Consider the following 18,423-nt stretch of genomic DNA (forward strand, 5'->3'; position numbering starts at 1 on the left):
CAGTTCTGAGCAGAGGCTGAGGGAGTCATGCTCCAGGGACTGGGGGCTGGGGTGGCCTTGCTTCTGGGCTGCTCTCAGCAGCTGGCCTGGGGCGCAGACCCTGCAGGACGGGCACAGCCGCTAAAAAGACTGTGGGCCCTTGGAGGCATTTCCTGTTTTCCAGTGAATTGAAAACTCAGCTTCCTGCTTAGAATAGTCCATGGGGGTGGTTTCTTTTTTTGGTGGTGGGGAGGGGTGTCTGGGGTGGAGGACACAGGCTTTGTTGAACTTTAGGACCCGCTCTCAGAGCCCTACTAGCAGGTGGCAGGGCAGGAAAGGTGGGAAAGGACAGAAGGCACCCCGGCATCCCTGCCCTGCTTCCTGGCTGCCATGGAGAGCGCAACTAGCCAGTCTCACTCCGTGTCAATCACCTGCATTTCAATGGAGGTGAAACTTCCCTGGAAAGAGTGACTGTTGGTGACTCAGGGTCAGGGTGGGAAGAGCCGTGGCTTTGGCGCCAATCAGCTCCAGATTCCATCTCATTTGGAGCCACGGGTCTGCACCCTGCTGGCTGTGCCATTTAGACAATTTACGGAGCCCTGAGCCGCCAAGCCCTCCTTGGTGGCTGCCCACGGCTGGGAAGGTGGAAAGGTGCCCTGCCCTGTGGGCATTGTTGGCTGCAGTCTCGTTCCCTCCAACTGAGCGCTAAGGGGAGAGAACCTGGGTGAAAGGAAAGTGCGTCTCTTCCCCTGCCCAAACAACACTCCTAGCCGGTGCTGACCCCTGCCCAGCCCCCTGCCTTCCTGACCACCTCCCCACGTCCCGCGGCACCCCCCATGCCCAGCTCCTCCCCGCTCAGCCCTAGGCTTCCCCTTATGGCCGGGGCAGGTCGCCTGGGAACGGATGGGCCTGGCAGTGAGAGGAGAATTTCCTGCTGGCCCCACCCACCTCGCCTTTGGCAGCATTTATCACCACCCCCCACCGGGAACCCCAGGAACCGTGCCCTCCTCCCCCACAACACCCACAGACTTAAATACCCCCAGTGCGGGGTGGGCAGGATGGAGTGGAAAGCAAAGCCATTTGAAGAAGGACATTAGCCCGATTTTGAAGGTGTTGGCCAGGTCCGGGCCCGCGGATCCCGTCTCCACCTGGGGCGAGGCTCTGCAGAAGCTGGCCCCGGCTAAGCGAGCAGGCCTTGAATGAGGCGGGGGTCACCTGGGCCAGGTCCGGCTCTGCTTCACGGGGGCCCCCAGTATGGTCTTTTGTGTCATGACCCTTGCCTGTCAGAGATGGGGCCTGCTGGGGTGGGCCCTCACTTTCCCCTTAGAGCAGCTGAGCAGCCGGAGACACAAAGTCGATTGACTAACATTTCCCAGGCAGGACCAGGCTGACACCCAGAGCTCGCCTGAGCAGCCAGGGGCCCACCCTGGCCACTGCTGCCTCCTCCCTCCTAGTCTTTCTCCTGCTGGCAGCCTGGGCCTCTCTCCTCCCTCATCCTCTCCTCGTTGCTCTCTCCCCCTTTTTCTCGGAACATAATGTGGAAGTGAGACAGGCTTAGTGTACCTGGTGACAATCTGATACATGCATCTCTTGGGGGGAGGCAGAGCCAGTCCCGCCAGCCCTGAATTAACATGTTCCTGGAGGGGGAGGGGGGCCCTAGGAGAAAATCCTCCCCCAGGACCACTGAAAACTCAGAGTGGGGCAGAGGTTGGGGGCTGGGGCTGGGGGTCAGCCATCATCACATAATTGCATGTGCAGCTCCAGGAAAAACCACCTCCCAAACCCACAGCTGTGTGACGGGATCAGAATCCCAGAGGAAGACCGCCTCTGGTAGGGGCTGTTGGCTTTGGCTGTGTGAACTCTCAGCAGGTTCTCCTGGTGCCTGAGGGAGGCTGCCCATTCCCCACACCGCATCCCACCAGTGTGCCTGGGCTGTGGATGGAACCTGGGCATGAGCATCAGGGTGTCCACACACCTGCACTCCAGGCCTCACTGGTGAGACACATGCCTGGGGCGGGAAGAGGAGAGGGGCTGCAGCTGGGGGCCAGCTTGCCCAGGCAGCTGCATCGCAGAGAGAAACTCCAAAGAGTGTGAGAAGGCTAAATTCAAGACTTGCCTTCCAGGATGCTATGAAGATGTATTTGTCAAAGGACAAGGATATTTTACTTAACAATGTCTTGATTTGTAACTTTTTAAAAATTTAGCTGTATAGCACGTGAACCTCCATTGGTATTCTTGCTTCGAACTTTAGGGGTGGTCTGGATCTTCTAACACATTATATAATTTAGTTAATGGTCATGTTTACAGCTTATTGTCTGTCCATATAACCTCTGCCCCCCGCCCCCCGCAATTCAGTTCTCAAGGGCAGGAGTTTTTTTGTCTGTTTTGTTCACTAATGTATCTCAAGTGTCTAGGTGAGGAGCTAGTGCATAGAAGGAACTCCATAAAGTGTTGGGATAAGTGCAGGAATGGAGAGTTCTGTGCTGCTCTGTGGTCCCCAGACCTCTGTGTGAGAACTCTGTACAGTCTCCAGTATGAGCCAGACCTGACCTGTTACTGGGTCTGAGAACTTCAGTTTTCCTATCTGTAGAATGGGTATAAGAACACAATAGTTTCATGGAGTTGTAAGGACTAAATACATTATACAACTTCTCTGAGCCTCAGTTTCCTCCTCTTTAAAATGGGGATAATTAAAGTACCTGTTTCAAGTGATTTTTTTTTTGAGATTAAATGGGCTACTTATGTAAATTGCTTAGTGTAGTATGTGGTACAAAAAAAAACTCTAAATATCAAGCTAAAACTATTAATAAAGTAAAGACTGAAACATGGATGGTGGAATGGCAGGTATCGGCGGGGGGGGGTCACCTGCTTCATATTGCCTAAGGCCTGAGTAGCAGAGAGGTGTGCAATGGATTTTCTGGCATTTGGTTCCCAGAACTGAGGCTGGCCTGACCTCAGTCCCTGGGCAGTGTTTCCATGATCTAGTGGGGTGGAGGTGAAACATGAAGTTTCCCATCATACACAAAGACAGGGTGCCTTTATTGAAGGGGTGGGTTGGGCTCTGCTAGAGACCTGCAGAGACCATCAAACCACTTTCAATGACTCCCCTGACCTCAACAACCTCACGTTGAGGAATGAAATGAAGGCTGCTGCAGCATTGCCTGCCTCCGACACTGGCCACCATACCTGGAAGGCCCTTCCCTGCCCTTTGCCTACATACATCCTCCTCACCCATCAGGGACCTCTCACCAGTGCCTCCTCCTGGAAGCCTGCCGTGATAAGGCCAACCTGATTTCTCTCTGGACTTTTCTGGCATGGTCTGAGGCTTTCTTTGTCTTTCTTGCTTGTCTTACACTGCTGTTCTGTCTTGGGCCAGTCTTGCTCCTGCTAGATGTAAGCTCACTGAGGGCCAGGACCTTGTCTTTGCTGCTTGTGCCCCTTTTCTGACCCAGAGAGAGTCCTTCAGTGGTGGGGTGAGGTGTGTCAGGCGCCCTGGAGCGTTGATGGGAAAGACATCCAGGGGATGAGGGAAGACAAATCAGAGAGCGGAGAAAAGCAACCCTCATTGGACCAAGCCACTCTTGCCCCTCTTCCACAGTCCACGATGCAGGAAAGAAAGTGCTTTTGGGGGGCTAGGGATCAGGTGGGGGTGATAATAGGAGTAAGAGTACTAGATGCTGAGCTGAGGAAGCTTTTATCTCATTGATGTTTCACAGGCCGTATTATCATCATTTTATAAACGAGGAAACAGGTTTAGAAAGGTACAGGGGCCTGCTCCAGGTTAAAGACCTGACGCCAATCCTCGGTCCTTGTGGACGCCCGAGCCAGGATGTGGGTTCTTTTTGGTTGATCTTGGTAGCTGGGAGAGGGGCGAGCGCGATCTGCCCCCCAGTGACCTCTGAGACCACATTCCGAGATACGTGCAGACATGTAATTAGCAAGCAGGCACAGAAGAGTCATGTGACCATTCCGGAGGCTCAGAGGAGTTCCTGCACTCTATCTTCTGGGGCATTTCGACAGCACCGTGCCGGAAAGATCCACCCGGGGCAAGAACGAGGCCTCCCAGGATCAGGCTATCTATAGGATCAGCCACCAAGACGTCGCCAAGACAGTTCGGAGACACAGGGCAGTTTAGGGATCCAGTCGAGGGCTCTATCCCCCAGGGCGAAAGGGAAAGGTCATCCTGGAATATTTTTTGTTGTTGTTGTTGATTTTTTTTGTTTTGTTTTTGCTAGATTTTTTTATAGAAGTATAAAACACATGGGAAGGTGCACAATCATAAGGGTACAGCTCAGTGGGTTATCACAAAGGGAACACATCTGTTTGCCAGCCCCCAGCTCAGGAAACAAAGCTTCACCCCCAACCTAGGAGCCCCTCCAGCCCCCTCCTGGCCACCGCCTCTCTGCCCCATCGAATTCTGGCAGCACAGATTAGTCTTGCCTGTTGTTGTGCTTTATATAAATGGGCTTGACCAGTGTGTAATTCTCTGTGCCTGGCTTCTTTCCTTTAACATTAGGTTGTGAGATTCATCTTTGTTGTTGCATTAGTTGTAAATCATTCATTCTCATTGCTCTGTAGTGCTCCATTTTGTGACTAGTCCACAATTTGTGGAACCATTCTACAATTGATAGACTTTTCTGTTGAATCAGGGGATCCGTATATTTGGCTTTAGTAGATACTGCCAAAGTTTTCCAAAGTGGTTGTTCCATTTTATACTCAAACCGGAAATAATGCAAGTTCCTATTGTTCTACATCCTTGGCAATACTTGGTATTATCTGCCTTTTTGATTCAGTCAAAAAGATGTGAAGTGGGTGTGAAGTCGTACTGCAGTTTGATTTAAATTTGGGCTTTTCTGATTGCCAAGGAAGTTGCAGACTCTCTAGATTCTTATATTGTTTTTAAAGATGTGGAGATTTGTCTCGAAAATATTTTTGCCAATCTACTTATCTCTAACCACACTAATATCATCAATAAAATGCCTTTCTAAAATCCTTTATGCTAGTTAACCATTTTCCTTGATAAAATCCTTTTCTAGCATTCTTTATGCTAATAAACACTCCAGATATTGACAGCAGATAAAAGAGAGCTGAAACACTTGCAGTTGCCTTCTGAATGGACACTGTCTATTTGTTCAGCCAGGTGTCCCTCTCTGAAGGGTGTATTTCTGATCAGGACAGCTGATCCCCTTCAGGGATAGCCTAAAACTAATATACAACATGTGTAATATCACATTGTCAATACCGAAGTATTTTAAGGTAATAATAGACTTCATAATGTGAGCTTTAAGCCTTCTTTCCACTCCATTTCTCTGCCGCTTCAAGGCACTGTGACAATGCATGCCTAGCGGTTCTGAAATTTTATTGCCTGGGGGCCTTGAGGCTGCTGGTAACTCCCAAGCACTGGACTGCACTCAGGTACGAGAAAATACAGAAGGGGCAAACTTCTCATGGATTCCCTCCACAAGACATCTATTAGATGAGCTGCTTCTCAGTTCAGGGGCAGGGCCACAGAGACAGGCTCTCCTGAAGCAGGTCTAGGGACAACTAACCCTTGCCAGGGAGCAGGGGGCCACAGTTTCCCTGGAACTTTCTCTCTGAGAATGTGGACGGGCGAGGGGGTTCCAGATGAGAGACACCGCCTGCAATTGACCTTTCTTATAGCTTCAATGTGATGTGAGAGATCTGAGAGAAAGAGTTGCCTCATCTCAAGACTTTGGAGCCATTTCTCCTCTGGGCCACTCGGCAAGGGAGGTACAGGCTGATGAAATGCTTGGAGATATATTCTGAGCCTCCTAGGACAACTCCTTTCATCTTTTTAACTATTTATCTGGAAATAATTTCAAATTTACAGTAAAATTGCCAAAATAATGCAGAAAGAATGCATAGAACTCCAAAATACCTTCCACCCAGATACCTGGATTTACCATTAGCATTTTGCCACATTTGTTATATCGTTCTATCATTTATCTATCTGTCTATCATCTAATCTGTTACCTATCATCTAATCTATTACCTATCATTCTATTTTCTAAACCTTTGAGAGTAGGTTGCATACATGATGCACCTCTAAAAAGTAACACTTCCATGTGCATTTCCTAAGAACAAGAACACTCACTTATGCAACCTCATAAAGTATCAAGTTAAAAAAATCTAACATTTTTCTTTTCGAACACTCTCCCTTTCCCTTTATCTCCTTCCCCGGTAATTTCTAATGTGCTTTCTGAGAAAGCTATTTTTTATTATCTCTTATAAGTGATATAATACAATTTTTGTCCTTATTTGCCTTGCTTATTTCACTAAGCATAATGTTTTCAAGATTATGTCTCATAACTCCATTCTTTCTTATGGCTGAATAATATTCCCTTGTGTGTATGTACTACTGTTTGGGGTTGAATGATGTACCCCAGAAAAACATGTTCTTAATCTTAATCCATTCTAGTGGGTGTGGACCCATTGTAAACAAGACTGATGATGTTGCTTCAGTTAAGGCATAGCCCAGCTGAATTAGCTTGGGCTTTAATCTGGACTTCTGGAGTCCTTTACGAACAGAATGAAATTCAGGCACAGGGAGAGAAAGCCATGGGAAGAAGCTGGACGTCAATGGAATGCAGAGAAGAAAGGAGAAGACATCATCATGGGTATTGTCATGTGACAGAAAAGCCAAGGACCAAGGATCTCTGGCTGCCAGCCCCAGACTGCCAGTCTTTAGGGAGAAATAATAGCCATCGTTGTGGGTGTAAAGCGGTATTTCATTTTGGTTTTGATTTTCATTTGTCTAATGGCTAATGATGTTGAGCATCCTTTCATGTGTTTATGGCCATTTGTTTATTTACACTGGAGATCTGTCTTTTCACATCCTTTGCCCATTTTTAAATTGGGTTGTTTGTCTTTTTGTTGCACTGTAAAAGTTCTCTATATAGTCTGAATATTAAGCCCTTTTCCGATACATGGTTTGAAACTATTTTCTCTCATCTGTAGGTTGTCTTTTCTCTTTCTTGGTTATGTCCTTTGATGCACAAAAGTTTTTAATTTAGGTGAAATCAAATTTTTCTATTGTTTCTGTTGTTGCTCTACTTTTGGTGTCGTATCTAAGAATCCATTGCCGGATCTCAGGTGATAAAGATTTGCCCCTGAGTTATCTTCTAAGAGTTTTATAGTTTCAGGGCTTCTATTTAGGTCCTTGATCCATTTTGAGTTGATTTTTGAATGTGGTGTGAGGTAGGGGTCTAATGTCATTCTTATGCATGTGGATATCCAGTTTTTCCAATACCATTTGTTGAACGGACTATTCTTTCCCCACTTCAGCCTTGCCAAAGATCAACTGGCAATAGATGTGTGGGTCAATTTCTGGACTTTAATTCTGTTCCACTGATCTATTTGTCTGTCTTTATGCCAGCACCACACTGTTTTGGTTATTGTCACTTTGTAGAACAGTTTCAAATCAAGAAGTAAGTCCTCCATCCCTGATCTTCTTTTTCAATCATGCCCCCTTGCAGTTCCATATGAATTTGAGGACCGGTTTTTCCAATTCTTCAAAAAAGGTTGCTGGAATTTTGGTAAGGCTTGCATTGAATTTGTATATTGCTTTGAGTAATATTGATATATTAACAATATTAGCTCTCCCAATCCATGTTCATGGGATGTTTATCATTTATTTAGGTCTTCTTTAATTTCTTTCTGCAATGTTTTGTAGTTTTAAGTATTCAAGTCTTTATATCCTTGGTCAAATTTATTCCTAAATATTTTATTCTTTTAGATGATGTAAATGGAATTGTTTTCTTTAATTTCCTCTTTGGCTTGTTCAGTGCTAGTGCATAGGAACACAAATGTTATTTGTGTGTTGACCTTGTATCCTGCCGCTTTGCTGAACTGATTTATTAGCAATAATATTTTCTTGTCGATTCCTTCGGATATTCTCTGTATAAGATCATGTCATCTGCAAATAGGGGAAGCTTTGCTTCTTCCTTTCCAATTTGGATACTTTGTATTTCTTTTTCTTGACTAATTGCTCTGGCAAGAAATTCTAGTACAATGGTGAATAGCAGTGGTAAAAGTGGGCATCCCTATCTCATTCCTGCTCTTGGGAAAAAGCTTTAAGTCTTTCACCATTGAGTATGACATCAGCTGTGATCTTTTCATAAATGGCCTTTATCATGTTGAAAAAGCTCCCTTCTGTTCCTATTTTTCTGAGTGTTTTTGCCAAGAAAGAGTGCTGTATTTTGCCAAATGCCTTTTCCGTGTCTATTGAGATAATCATGTAGTGTTTTCTCCTTCATTCTATTTAGGTAGTGTATTACACAGATTGATTTTTGTATATTGAACCACACTTGCATTCCTGGGATACATTCCACTTGGTCATATTTTAATATTCTTTTTAATATGCTATTGGATTCAGTTTGCTTGATTATATTAAGGATTTTGACATCTATATTCATAAGGAAAATTGGTCTATAATTTTCTTTTCCTGTGATGTCTTTACCAGGCTTTCATATCAGAGTACTGCTGGCCTCTTAGAATAAGAAGTGTTCCCTCCTCCTGAGTTCTTTGGAAAAGTTTGATAAGTATTATTAATTCTTCTCTAAATATTTGGTAGAATTCACCAGTGAAGCCATCTGTTCCTGGACTTTCCTTTGCTGGAACATTTTTGATTATTGATTCAATCTCTGTACTTGTTATAGATTTATTGATGTTTTCTATTATTTCTTGAGTCAATTTGGGTAACTGATGTGTTTCTAGGAATTTTTTTCCATTTCTTCTAGATCATCTAGTATTTTTGGTGTGCAGTTGTTCATAATATTCTTACAATCTTTTTTATTTCTGTAAGATCAGTAGTGATTTCACTATTTTCCTTTCTTATTTTAGTTTTTTTGTGTCTCTTCTCTTTTTTTCTGCCAGTCTAACAAAGGTTTGTTAATTTTATTCATTTTTTTCAAAGAACCAACTTTTTGTTTTGTTTATTCTCATTTTTACACTCCCTATTTCATTTATCGTGACTCCGATCTTAATTATTTCCTTTCTTCTGCTATCTTTGAGTTTTCTTTGCTCTTCTTTTGCTAGTTCCTCAAGACGTGAAGTTGAGTTATTAATTTGAGATCTTTCTTCTTTTTTAATGCAGACATTCAGAGCCATAAATTTCCCTCTGAGCATTGCCTTGACTATGTCCCATAAATTTTGGCATGCTTTGCCTTTGTTTTCATTTGTCTGTAAGTATTTTCTAATTTCCCTTGAAAATTAACATTGATATAAAGCATATCAGTCTATTTTCCATTTTGCAATTGTCCCAATAACATACTTTTGGGTATTTTCTCCTCCATTATTAGATCCAGCAAGGATGATGTATTGCATCTGTTGTTGTCTCTTTAGTCTCTTTTCTTGTTTGTTTTTGTTAGTAACATATATACAACAGAAAATTTCACAACTCAATCACCCCAAAGCATACAATCCAGGGTGTTAATTACATTCACAGTGATATATTACCGTCATTTTTACCAAAACTTTTCCTTTACCCCAAACAGAAACCCTTTATGTACTTACTTCACATTCCCTCCTCCCCTGCCAACCTGTACTCTAATTTCTGTCTCTGTGAATTTGCATATTCTAGGTATTTCAGTTAAGTGCAGTCATACACTATCTGTCCTTTTGTGTTTGGCTTATTTCACTCCAACATGATGTCTTCAAGGTTCATCCATGTTGTAGCAAGTATTAGAACTTCATTCCTTTTTCTGGTTGAATAATATTCCATTGTGTGTGCAGATCACATTTTGTTTATCCATTCATCTGTTCATGCACACTTGGGTTGCTTCTACCCTTTGGCTATTGTGAATAATGCTGTTATGAACGCTGGTGCACAACTATCTGTAGAACAGCTTCTTTAATTCATATCTCCTGATTTTTATTTAAGTTCATGATAAGATAGACAAGCTGGTGGGAAGCTTTCTCCTCCTTGAGCCACTTACCTAGAACAGTTGCCTGAATCGGAGAGGAAAGTCTGTGATAGGCATAATCTTATTCTTGGGGTGGGTCTGGAGATCCATGCTTATGTCTTCAGGTAGGTCAGTGCTGTTGCTGAGAGAGGGAAACCTGAGTGAGAGAGAACACTTTCAAGATGATAGAGCCAAGTCATTGGCAGGCTTATGAAGAAATGATTTTGTGTGCTGAAAGGGTGACAAATTAGGCCATCCCTTCACCTTGGGATGACAAATAGTAAAACTTTGGTCATTTCCATAACTCTTAAGGACAGGGAGTTTTGGCTAAAAAGAATTTATGGTGTACTCAAGAATATACTCTTTGAGTTACAAACATTCTTGAAAATTCCGTGTTGCAGAAAGAAGTACAGGAAACTTGCTATGTTAGGGGAATGGTGAAAAAGGATCCCAGCATGGAGGAGGAACCCAGAGAGCCCAGGATTCACCATGATTGCCACAAATACTGGCTGACAAGGGAGGTGGGCACCAGCTACACAGAGCGCCACTGGCCAGCCTGTGCTCTGAGGCCAGCCTTCAAGGGGCTCCTAGCTTAGGAGTTTCTTGGACCCTGAAGGCCCCAAGTTCTGAGCAGGAGGCCAGAAACTGAGTCCTGAAAAGACTCAAATGGGTCCTGGTTATAAGGAGGCCCAGCATTTGATTCTCTAGCAAGATAAGAATGAGAAGGCAGCTGCTGCCTGCTTTGCTTGGTCATCTCCCAACACTCCAAGGCGGAGAAGACGGTTTTGCTCCATGCCCAAAGCCACATCCAATCTGCACAGAGCCCCTTTATCTCTTTGACTGGCAGACCCAGAAGCACAGAGGCAAGGCTGGGGTGGGAAAGGGGAGTGCACAAATACATCCATTTGTATCATTTAAGCATCTTAAGGAGAAGGGTAAAACTGAAACCCTTCTGTAAGTTTTGGAATTTTGGAAACTTGAATGCACAAAAGGCAAAAAGCTTCATTAGTGCCACTTTGCTACTCACAAAGGAGATAAAAATGCTCACTGGGACTGAAAAGTAAGATTTAACGTCATTGTATTTATTAGGTTCTGAAACAATACACATTCACATCCTTTTGAATACAGTACATTTGGCACAATAATGTTTACAATGAAATAACACTAATGAATGGCAAGAGATTAAAATTACACCCAGAAAGGAAAAAAAAATGTACAAATAAAGCATCAGAATACAATAAAAAGTCCCTAAACTTGAATACATTTTATATTTAGTCAGAATTATTTTGCACATAATTTAAAAAGAGGTAATTTTTTTAGCCTTCTTTTTTTTTTTTTAAAGCAAGAATGCATTTTTTTTCACCTTTGGAGAAAAAATTATATTTCCACTTCACAAAGTCCATAATGAGAGTATACAGGAGAACAGGTATCCTTCATATATTTTTTTGGCATTTTTTTTTGCACTCCATTTTGTTTTTCTTTAAAAAAGAGAGAGAACACTGGAAAGATTAGAAAGAATTGGCAGAAATGTAACAGTGTGTACATTTCCAAACCCTTGTGAAAACGAAAATGAAACAATGAATACTCTAGGAACAGACAAGCCTTTTTCTATAGATCTGCTTTGGATGTAAATCTACTTGTGTGAGAACTTTATGGGCTCCAGCTCCAAGCTGGGGTCATCTCAGCTTCCCTGGCTTGGGGTGCTGGAAGGTGCCTCTCTGCGGCAGGACACCCACAGACTGACTACCTGGAGCTGCTGGGTGGAATGTATTGTTTGACTTCCCTGCAAAAATGCCCATTGTCTGGTAGGAAGGGCCCAACCCCTGCTGATGTGCCAACACCACAAGCCCCTTGGACAAGGCCATTTTGGACTGCAGGTAGCTCTTGCCTGCTTGTCCAAAGTTCATAACGGTTATGGAGCCAGAAGAAAAACAGAAAGCAGTAGTGATGCATGAGTATGATGGGCAGGATTGTCATGTCTTCCTAAAAAAATGAGATGATGCCACCGTGAAGATGTTTCTGTGCTTGTACTCAACTCCAGAATACAGTCTCTCCCCAGTACATCAAGTTACCAAAGATAAATTAAATTAATCTAATGTTCATCATCACTTCACTGGTTTGCCAAACACATGAATCGATAAAGCATCATTATTTCATATTTGAAATCTCATAAGACTAGATAATAATTACACCTGAGTTTTTTTTTAAATAAAAACAAAAGAGAACTGAATGTCATCATTAATAACAAAGGCCATGACCAGCCAGATGCAAATATGGACACAAACTCTATGGGCTCAAGATAGTCATTGTCCAAGCCTTGGAACCACCACTGACAACATTCTTTCCTCTTCCCCATCTCTATCAGGGCATAATAGAGCATGGGAGAACCATCCGCAAGATTTAATATAGCTCAATATATGTTTACATCTTATAAAATAAACCAAAAGTTAATAAACAATATGAAGGGACCCCCCCCCCCAAAAAAAGAGAAACGCATCTTATCTCTCGGTAACTTGAACCAATACATGTACAGAGTATTGCACCTGGACATTATTATAATTATTCTTTCATAGACTAAAGTTTTATAATATGCCTGAACATGCAGCAGTTGATACCTCAATATTCAATGAATTAATTCCACAGGCCTTGCAGCAAACACTATATACAAAAATCTCAAATGTACAAAAGGCAAAAAGCTTCATTAGTGCCACTTTGCCACTCACAAGTATATATATATTTAGGAGCAGCTGGGAAATCCACGTGCAACAGTTGGAATGGATTCCATTCCCTGCTAAATCAGTTCTGTAAAATAGATAATCAAAGGGCCTCCGGGAAACATATACACAAAGTCACAGAGAACCCTTGGAAATCAAAGAATGGATAACACTGTTAGCATATCTACAGGAGGTAACATCATATCCATTCGTGTCCACGAGTTCCCTTTCACGTCACACACAAACCAATTCTGAGAACATCTTGCCACATTGTCAGTTTTCAAAGGAGTCACTCTTCAGCCTCTCCACCATCTGCAAAACCCATGTTTAGCCTCATTCTGCTTGTTCCAAAAGCAGATATTTCATATATTACTTTGCATGTTTAGTTTTTAAAAACCACAGCACAGTAGTACTACCATTTTGTAGAAGTGCACAAACAATAACACACTGCTGCAGAAAATAAATAGAGTTTATGCTGGGGATTTAGGACGAAATTGGAAAAAGAATGTGGGAGCCGAGTTGTGCTAGAACCCCAGTGTTCTGGCCATCGCTGCGGCAGCCTCTGTGTTCAGGTAGAACTTCAATAATGAGGACCACTGCTGGTTTCCTTGTCTCGGAATTCATGGAGACCCCACGTGCCACTAGAGCACAAATAGCATAAACCCTGGACGATTTGTTTCTTGCTGTATATTAGCCCTTTAATATCTACCTGTATGAATATTAGAATTTATATCTTTGGGCCAATTAGAAAATGAATTTCATAATATATTTTTCAAATGTTAATAGAGTCCAAAATCAAATTTCTTTTTCCACGAAAAGTGATTTCTTCCACAACACACATGCTTACACGACTTTGGCATGCCCCAAAGCTAAAACCAAAGCAAGCAAGAACTAGCCATTCCAGAAGAAACTCAACAGCCAGTGACCTGTGTGTCTCCCAGGCTCCCTCCCTTCTTCACAGAGCGCCCTGAGGGTGCCCACCCCCTCATCCTCCTGGACAGAAGGGCAGAGGATGGTGAGCCGCGATACAGGCAGGATGGGAAGTGAGACTTGTCAGGTCTCTGGGTCCAGTAGCTGAGCCAGAGTCTTCTTGTTTGCTTTTTTCATCTGCAGTAAAAAGAAATGAAGTTGCTTTGCTGCCAGGTGCCCCCGAGAAGTGAAACCAGGCTTGCCAACAGTACAAACACGGCAGTGTGCAGGGCTAACTTCTGACCCAATGCGCTTCTGCATTCCTGGTGAGGCAGGAACCAAGAGTGCCTTCTGGTCACTGGTGAAGGAAGGAGGATCTGGCTGGGGTAAGGGGAATGCAATAAATAGAGAGCGTACATGGGACTGGGGCTCCATGGAGGAGAAGTAGTTCATGACCTTCTGAGCGTCTGGAAAATAGGACTCTTTATGGCGCCACTTCTTGCAGCATTACAAAACATCCGTCGGCAGGAGTGGTCTCTCATGGCATCAGGTCTTCACCAAAGTAGGAGAAGCCTTTGAATTCCTCCTGGTTGATCTGCTTCACGATAGCTTCATCTACGAGCGTGAGTACCGGCTCTTCCCGGGTAAAGTCTTGGTCAAAGTTATTGACATCTCTTTTGGTTTTCTGTGGGAAGAAAAGAGAAGGGCTGACTGGAGGCTGACCTCCCCTTCCGGGCCCCCCATGGGGAGTGGGGCATCACGCTGACCAGCCTCTCGCCAAAGCAGACTTCTAGCTACTGAGAGCAGACATGGGGCCGTTCCAATGAGGTAACGATGGATGGCCCCAGGACCAGGAGGTGATGGAGGAGAAGGACAGGAAGAATGAGTCAAGGTGAGAAGGAAGAGGGGTGAGAGGGTGAGATGGAAAAGCAGGGAAGTGGGATTCCCACAGACGGTGTGTGGGGTGGTGGTTGTGTGTGTGTGTGCGTGAGCATGTGTGTTGGAGGAGAGTGGGATGCCCAGCTCCCATCTCATACTTCCCCTTCCAGCATCTGCCGTAACCTTCTAGCTCCACTGAGGCATCCCTCCCGGTGACCCAGGCAACAAACTTTCATCTCCCACCCACAAATTCTCTAGTGGTCTTTATTTCTTATATGCAGACCCTCATAAACTAGCCATGTCTGCTCCAAATAAGTAGGAGGATGGATGGGGGGCTGGACCCTCTTCTGAGAGGCCGGCCTTGATCCCCATTGCTCTCACCACAAATCCTATTTGTGCTCCCATGTTAATTCTACTATTACACTTCCCTCTGGCTTGTAATGATACGCTCATGCTTTGTGTAGACCAACCGCTTCTTAAAGGCAGGGACTTTATCTTAACTTATTCAGCCTTGGGTTCCCAGCAGCTTCCCTGCAGTAAGTGTCTGTTGAATGAATGAATACAAGAGCAAACCCACTACTGACTACGCAGTTTAGAAGGACCCACAACCAGTAGTTCCCGGAGTTCAGGTTCCCAAAATTGAGTTGTGTGGCTTATGGTCACTGGGGGTGGGGTGGTGTGGATGGCAGCAATGAATTTATCCACAAATCCTGGGTTTTGGAGAAAACCAGGAAGTACAAGTAATGTTCTCTGCCTTTAGGGCCTAACAGTCTAGAAGGCTGGTCAGACTTCCATCCAGAACACATTATGTTGGTTAGAAAACCCTTCCTGGAGAAGTCAGGGCTTGGGCTAAGATTTGAAGAACGCGTTACAATTGTGTTGGTAGAGACAGGGGAGGAAGGCATCTTGGCGGGAAGAAGGATGGAAGCAAAGGTAGGGGGCAGGAACACAAAAGGTGTGTACACAGGACGATGAGTACGTCCGGCGGCCTGGGGCAGAGTCCAGCGTGGGGATGGTGGCAGGTCAGGGTGGGGTCTGACTTCAGAGGCCTTCAGTACTGGATCCCCTCTCCTCACAGTACAGAGAAGACAGAAAGAGCTCAGGCCATACTTTCTCAGACACTAATTAACTGGCATTACCCAGGCATAATAACCTGGAAGATGGAGTAAGTTTTATGGAAAGATTAGCATTATTATTTGTAGGAGGAATGATATTAACGTACACCATGTTCTGTAGAAGCCAGTAACCTAAAAGATGTTTGAAAGTAGACCATGAAAAAAGTAGTTCTGAGGCAAAAGCTGTATTTTATACCCTGGTCTTAGAGATTTGCCATATACATTGGCAACTTAAGTCCTATGGGAAAGGAAATGTGGTTCACTTTATTTAGGCCAGCCTTCTCCAAGCTTGACTTAAACACTTCTTTTTTTCCCTGAATAGCCTATAAACATCTCTCTCTGGAGAGCAGAGTTTTGCAGAACTTCGTTTGGGAAGTGCTCCTTCCCAGTTCATGAAGCACATTCACATTTACTCATTGGATCCTTGGAACAGCATGTATATTATCTTGATTTAATAAGGAGGAAACCGGTTCAAAGAGGTTTAGTGACTAGCCAAGAGTCGAGTTAACAGGCAAGTCAGAACTCAAGTCTGGGTCTCATCATGAGGCCTTCTGTGACATGCAATGTCTGAAAATCTGGGCAGTGGAGAGGTGGGAAGACACAGAATCAAGTTCAACCAGGAGACATGTAGGTATATCCGCCAGAGAGGACTGCAGTAGGCATGCATGGTGGGAAGAGGGCTGAGGGTCAGGGGACAGTGACCATGAGCATGGCAGGTGAGTCTGTTTTCCAGTTGCCCCAGATTCAGAGCAGAATCAGATGGACAGCATGGGGCAGGGATGAGCTAATCTTTCCCATTTTTCAACAACCATCAGTCCTGCTTAATGTGTTCTCTCTAGGACTGAGCCGCATAGTTCAGGCACCTTGGAGGGGAAGCAGAGGGGAGACACAGAAAACCCAAGGGATGGAGAACAGAACCTGCTGTGAAAGGATATACCGTGTTGCCCACTGAAATGGGGGAGCCCAGAGTGGTTTAGTCATCTCTGCCAAGAGGGCCAGCCCAGGGCAAGAGGACTATCTATTCTCCTTCTCCAATGAGTACAGAGCAAGAGGAAAAGGAGGGGGGGGGGAGGTGCTGCAATAAGAGGGGCTTCAGAAAGGAACGACAAGACCATCCCCACAGTGACTCATGATGAACAGGGGCAGGTGGGTGCCTGGGGAAAGGGCTGGGTAACTCCTCTTCTGAAGATCTCTGTCAAAGGAGGGATGGATTATCCTTGATCAAGGAAGGGATTAGCAAGGAAGGGCTCATCCAGTGGGAGGACTGAGGGTGTGGTGGAGGAGACAAGGACAGGGGAAACACTAGGTAGCATCCCAAAAGGCCCCCAAGGGGCATCAGACTAGGGAGTAGTAAGGGTGGGAGGTGAAGAGAGGCAAGGAACAGGGCAGGAGGAGAACTTAATTTGTAACATCATCAAGGATAGCCATGCCCAGTTCTCCTGTATTCTGAAGGTCATGACGGCCTCTCTTGGCCCCCTCTCAACTGGAAGAGTATGTGTATAAAGAACCTCGGCTAATCTCTGAGTTCTCTGGTCTTGGTTCTCCCTGTTACCTAGTCTTTTGTCATTCACCTATCAGTCTATTAGTGTCCATTAGTCATGGAAACTGGTTTTATTTCCTGAGGTCAACTGGGCATTGCAATGGAGCTGGATTCCCAGAATTTCACAGCTCTCTGATTGAATACGAGGGATTTCCAGAGGACCACTAGCTCCTTGCAGGACCAGATGGGAAGACCGACTAGCTCAGCTCCAGGCTTCTCAGGAGCCCCAGAATCATCTGCGGCACTTGCGTGAGTAGGCCATTCGTCATGACCTTCACATAAAAACATACGTGGCTCACCCACCCTTAAGCTAACTGGCCCAGACCCTATTTTTCTTGGAGACATTTTAGGTGTTACCCATTTCCAATTAAAATAATCAACATCCGCACTATGCACAATTCCTGACTATTGAATTTAAGAGATTAGAAAATCCTTTAAAGCAAATATCTCTGGGAAGCCCCATTTCCTGTTAACGGCATGTAGGCAGCACAGCATCCTTGAATTCGGAGAGGCCTGAGGATTATATCCTTTTCTCACTGATGGCATTCTTTTTAAAGTTGCTGCCTCCCTAACAGGGCAGGCACAAGATCCAAGTCCTGACTGGGCAAACTTCCAAGGTTTTCTCCTATGCCATACACCGACCCTGTTGCAGAAATGCCACCCCCTCAACCCATGTTGCACAGTCTGAGGGGTTACACTGCGACATGGGGAATGACATTCTCACCCTTCAGACCTTATCTCTTCAGGAAGCCTTTCCCACATGCTCTGCCCACACTTAGCAGAGGCTACATTTACTCATTGGAGCAGAAAGCACAGCCTGCACGCTCATCCTGCCACTGTCCCTTCCTGGTTATTCGACACTGTGAAGTTAACCCCGTTGAGCCTTAGTCTTCTCATCTGTAAAATGGGGGTGATACCAGGTAAAGGCTGAGGTTGCCTTGAGGACTAAATGAGATGCCAGATATTAGGGGCCTCAGTGTAGACTCTGACACATGGTGGGCACCCAATAAACCTGAGTTCCCATCCTGCCTCCGAATCTTAGCATCATGTACAGTCTGGTTGAGTCACTAACTCGCTTTTAGTCATTTGCCCATCGAAGCACTGAGGTTTTGAAGGTCGGGATGGAGCCTGACATTTCAGAGCTGGAGTCTGCCAGAACACTCTAGTTCCTTCTCCAGTGACTGAGATTCTTCAGTGGTGCCCCACTGCCCAGGGGATCAAGTCCCAGGTTCTTGTCCTCACCTACTTCTAAGGTGCCTCAGGATCTCATCCCTGCCCACTTCTCCAGCCTCATTTCCCTAGCCCTGCTGAACCAGGGCATTTCCCCTGCCTCCGAGCGTCTGCTAATCCTTGTGTCCCTCCCC

At 44.8% G+C, this 18,423-nt stretch overlaps 1 protein-coding gene across 3 annotated transcripts in view; it reads right to left on the minus strand.

The window, feature by feature from the left end:
- Window positions 1-11,170: 11,170 nt before the first annotated feature.
- The window catches only part of PRKCE (protein kinase C epsilon), a 517,101-nt gene continuing 509,848 nt past the window's right edge, over window positions 11,171-18,423 (minus strand). For all 3 annotated transcript variants that reach the window (XM_037807299.1, XM_037807298.1, XM_037807301.1), the window contains one exon: window positions 11,171-14,210. In XM_037807299.1, the coding sequence (XP_037663227.1) occupies window positions 14,064-14,210 (147 nt within the window). In that variant the 3' untranslated portion in view covers window positions 11,171-14,063. The remainder of the gene's footprint in view (window positions 14,211-18,423) is intronic.

This window comes from Choloepus didactylus, chromosome 17 (genome assembly GCF_015220235.1).
Source record: "Choloepus didactylus isolate mChoDid1 chromosome 17, mChoDid1.pri, whole genome shotgun sequence".
Lineage (NCBI taxonomy): Eukaryota > Metazoa > Chordata > Mammalia > Pilosa > Megalonychidae > Choloepus > Choloepus didactylus.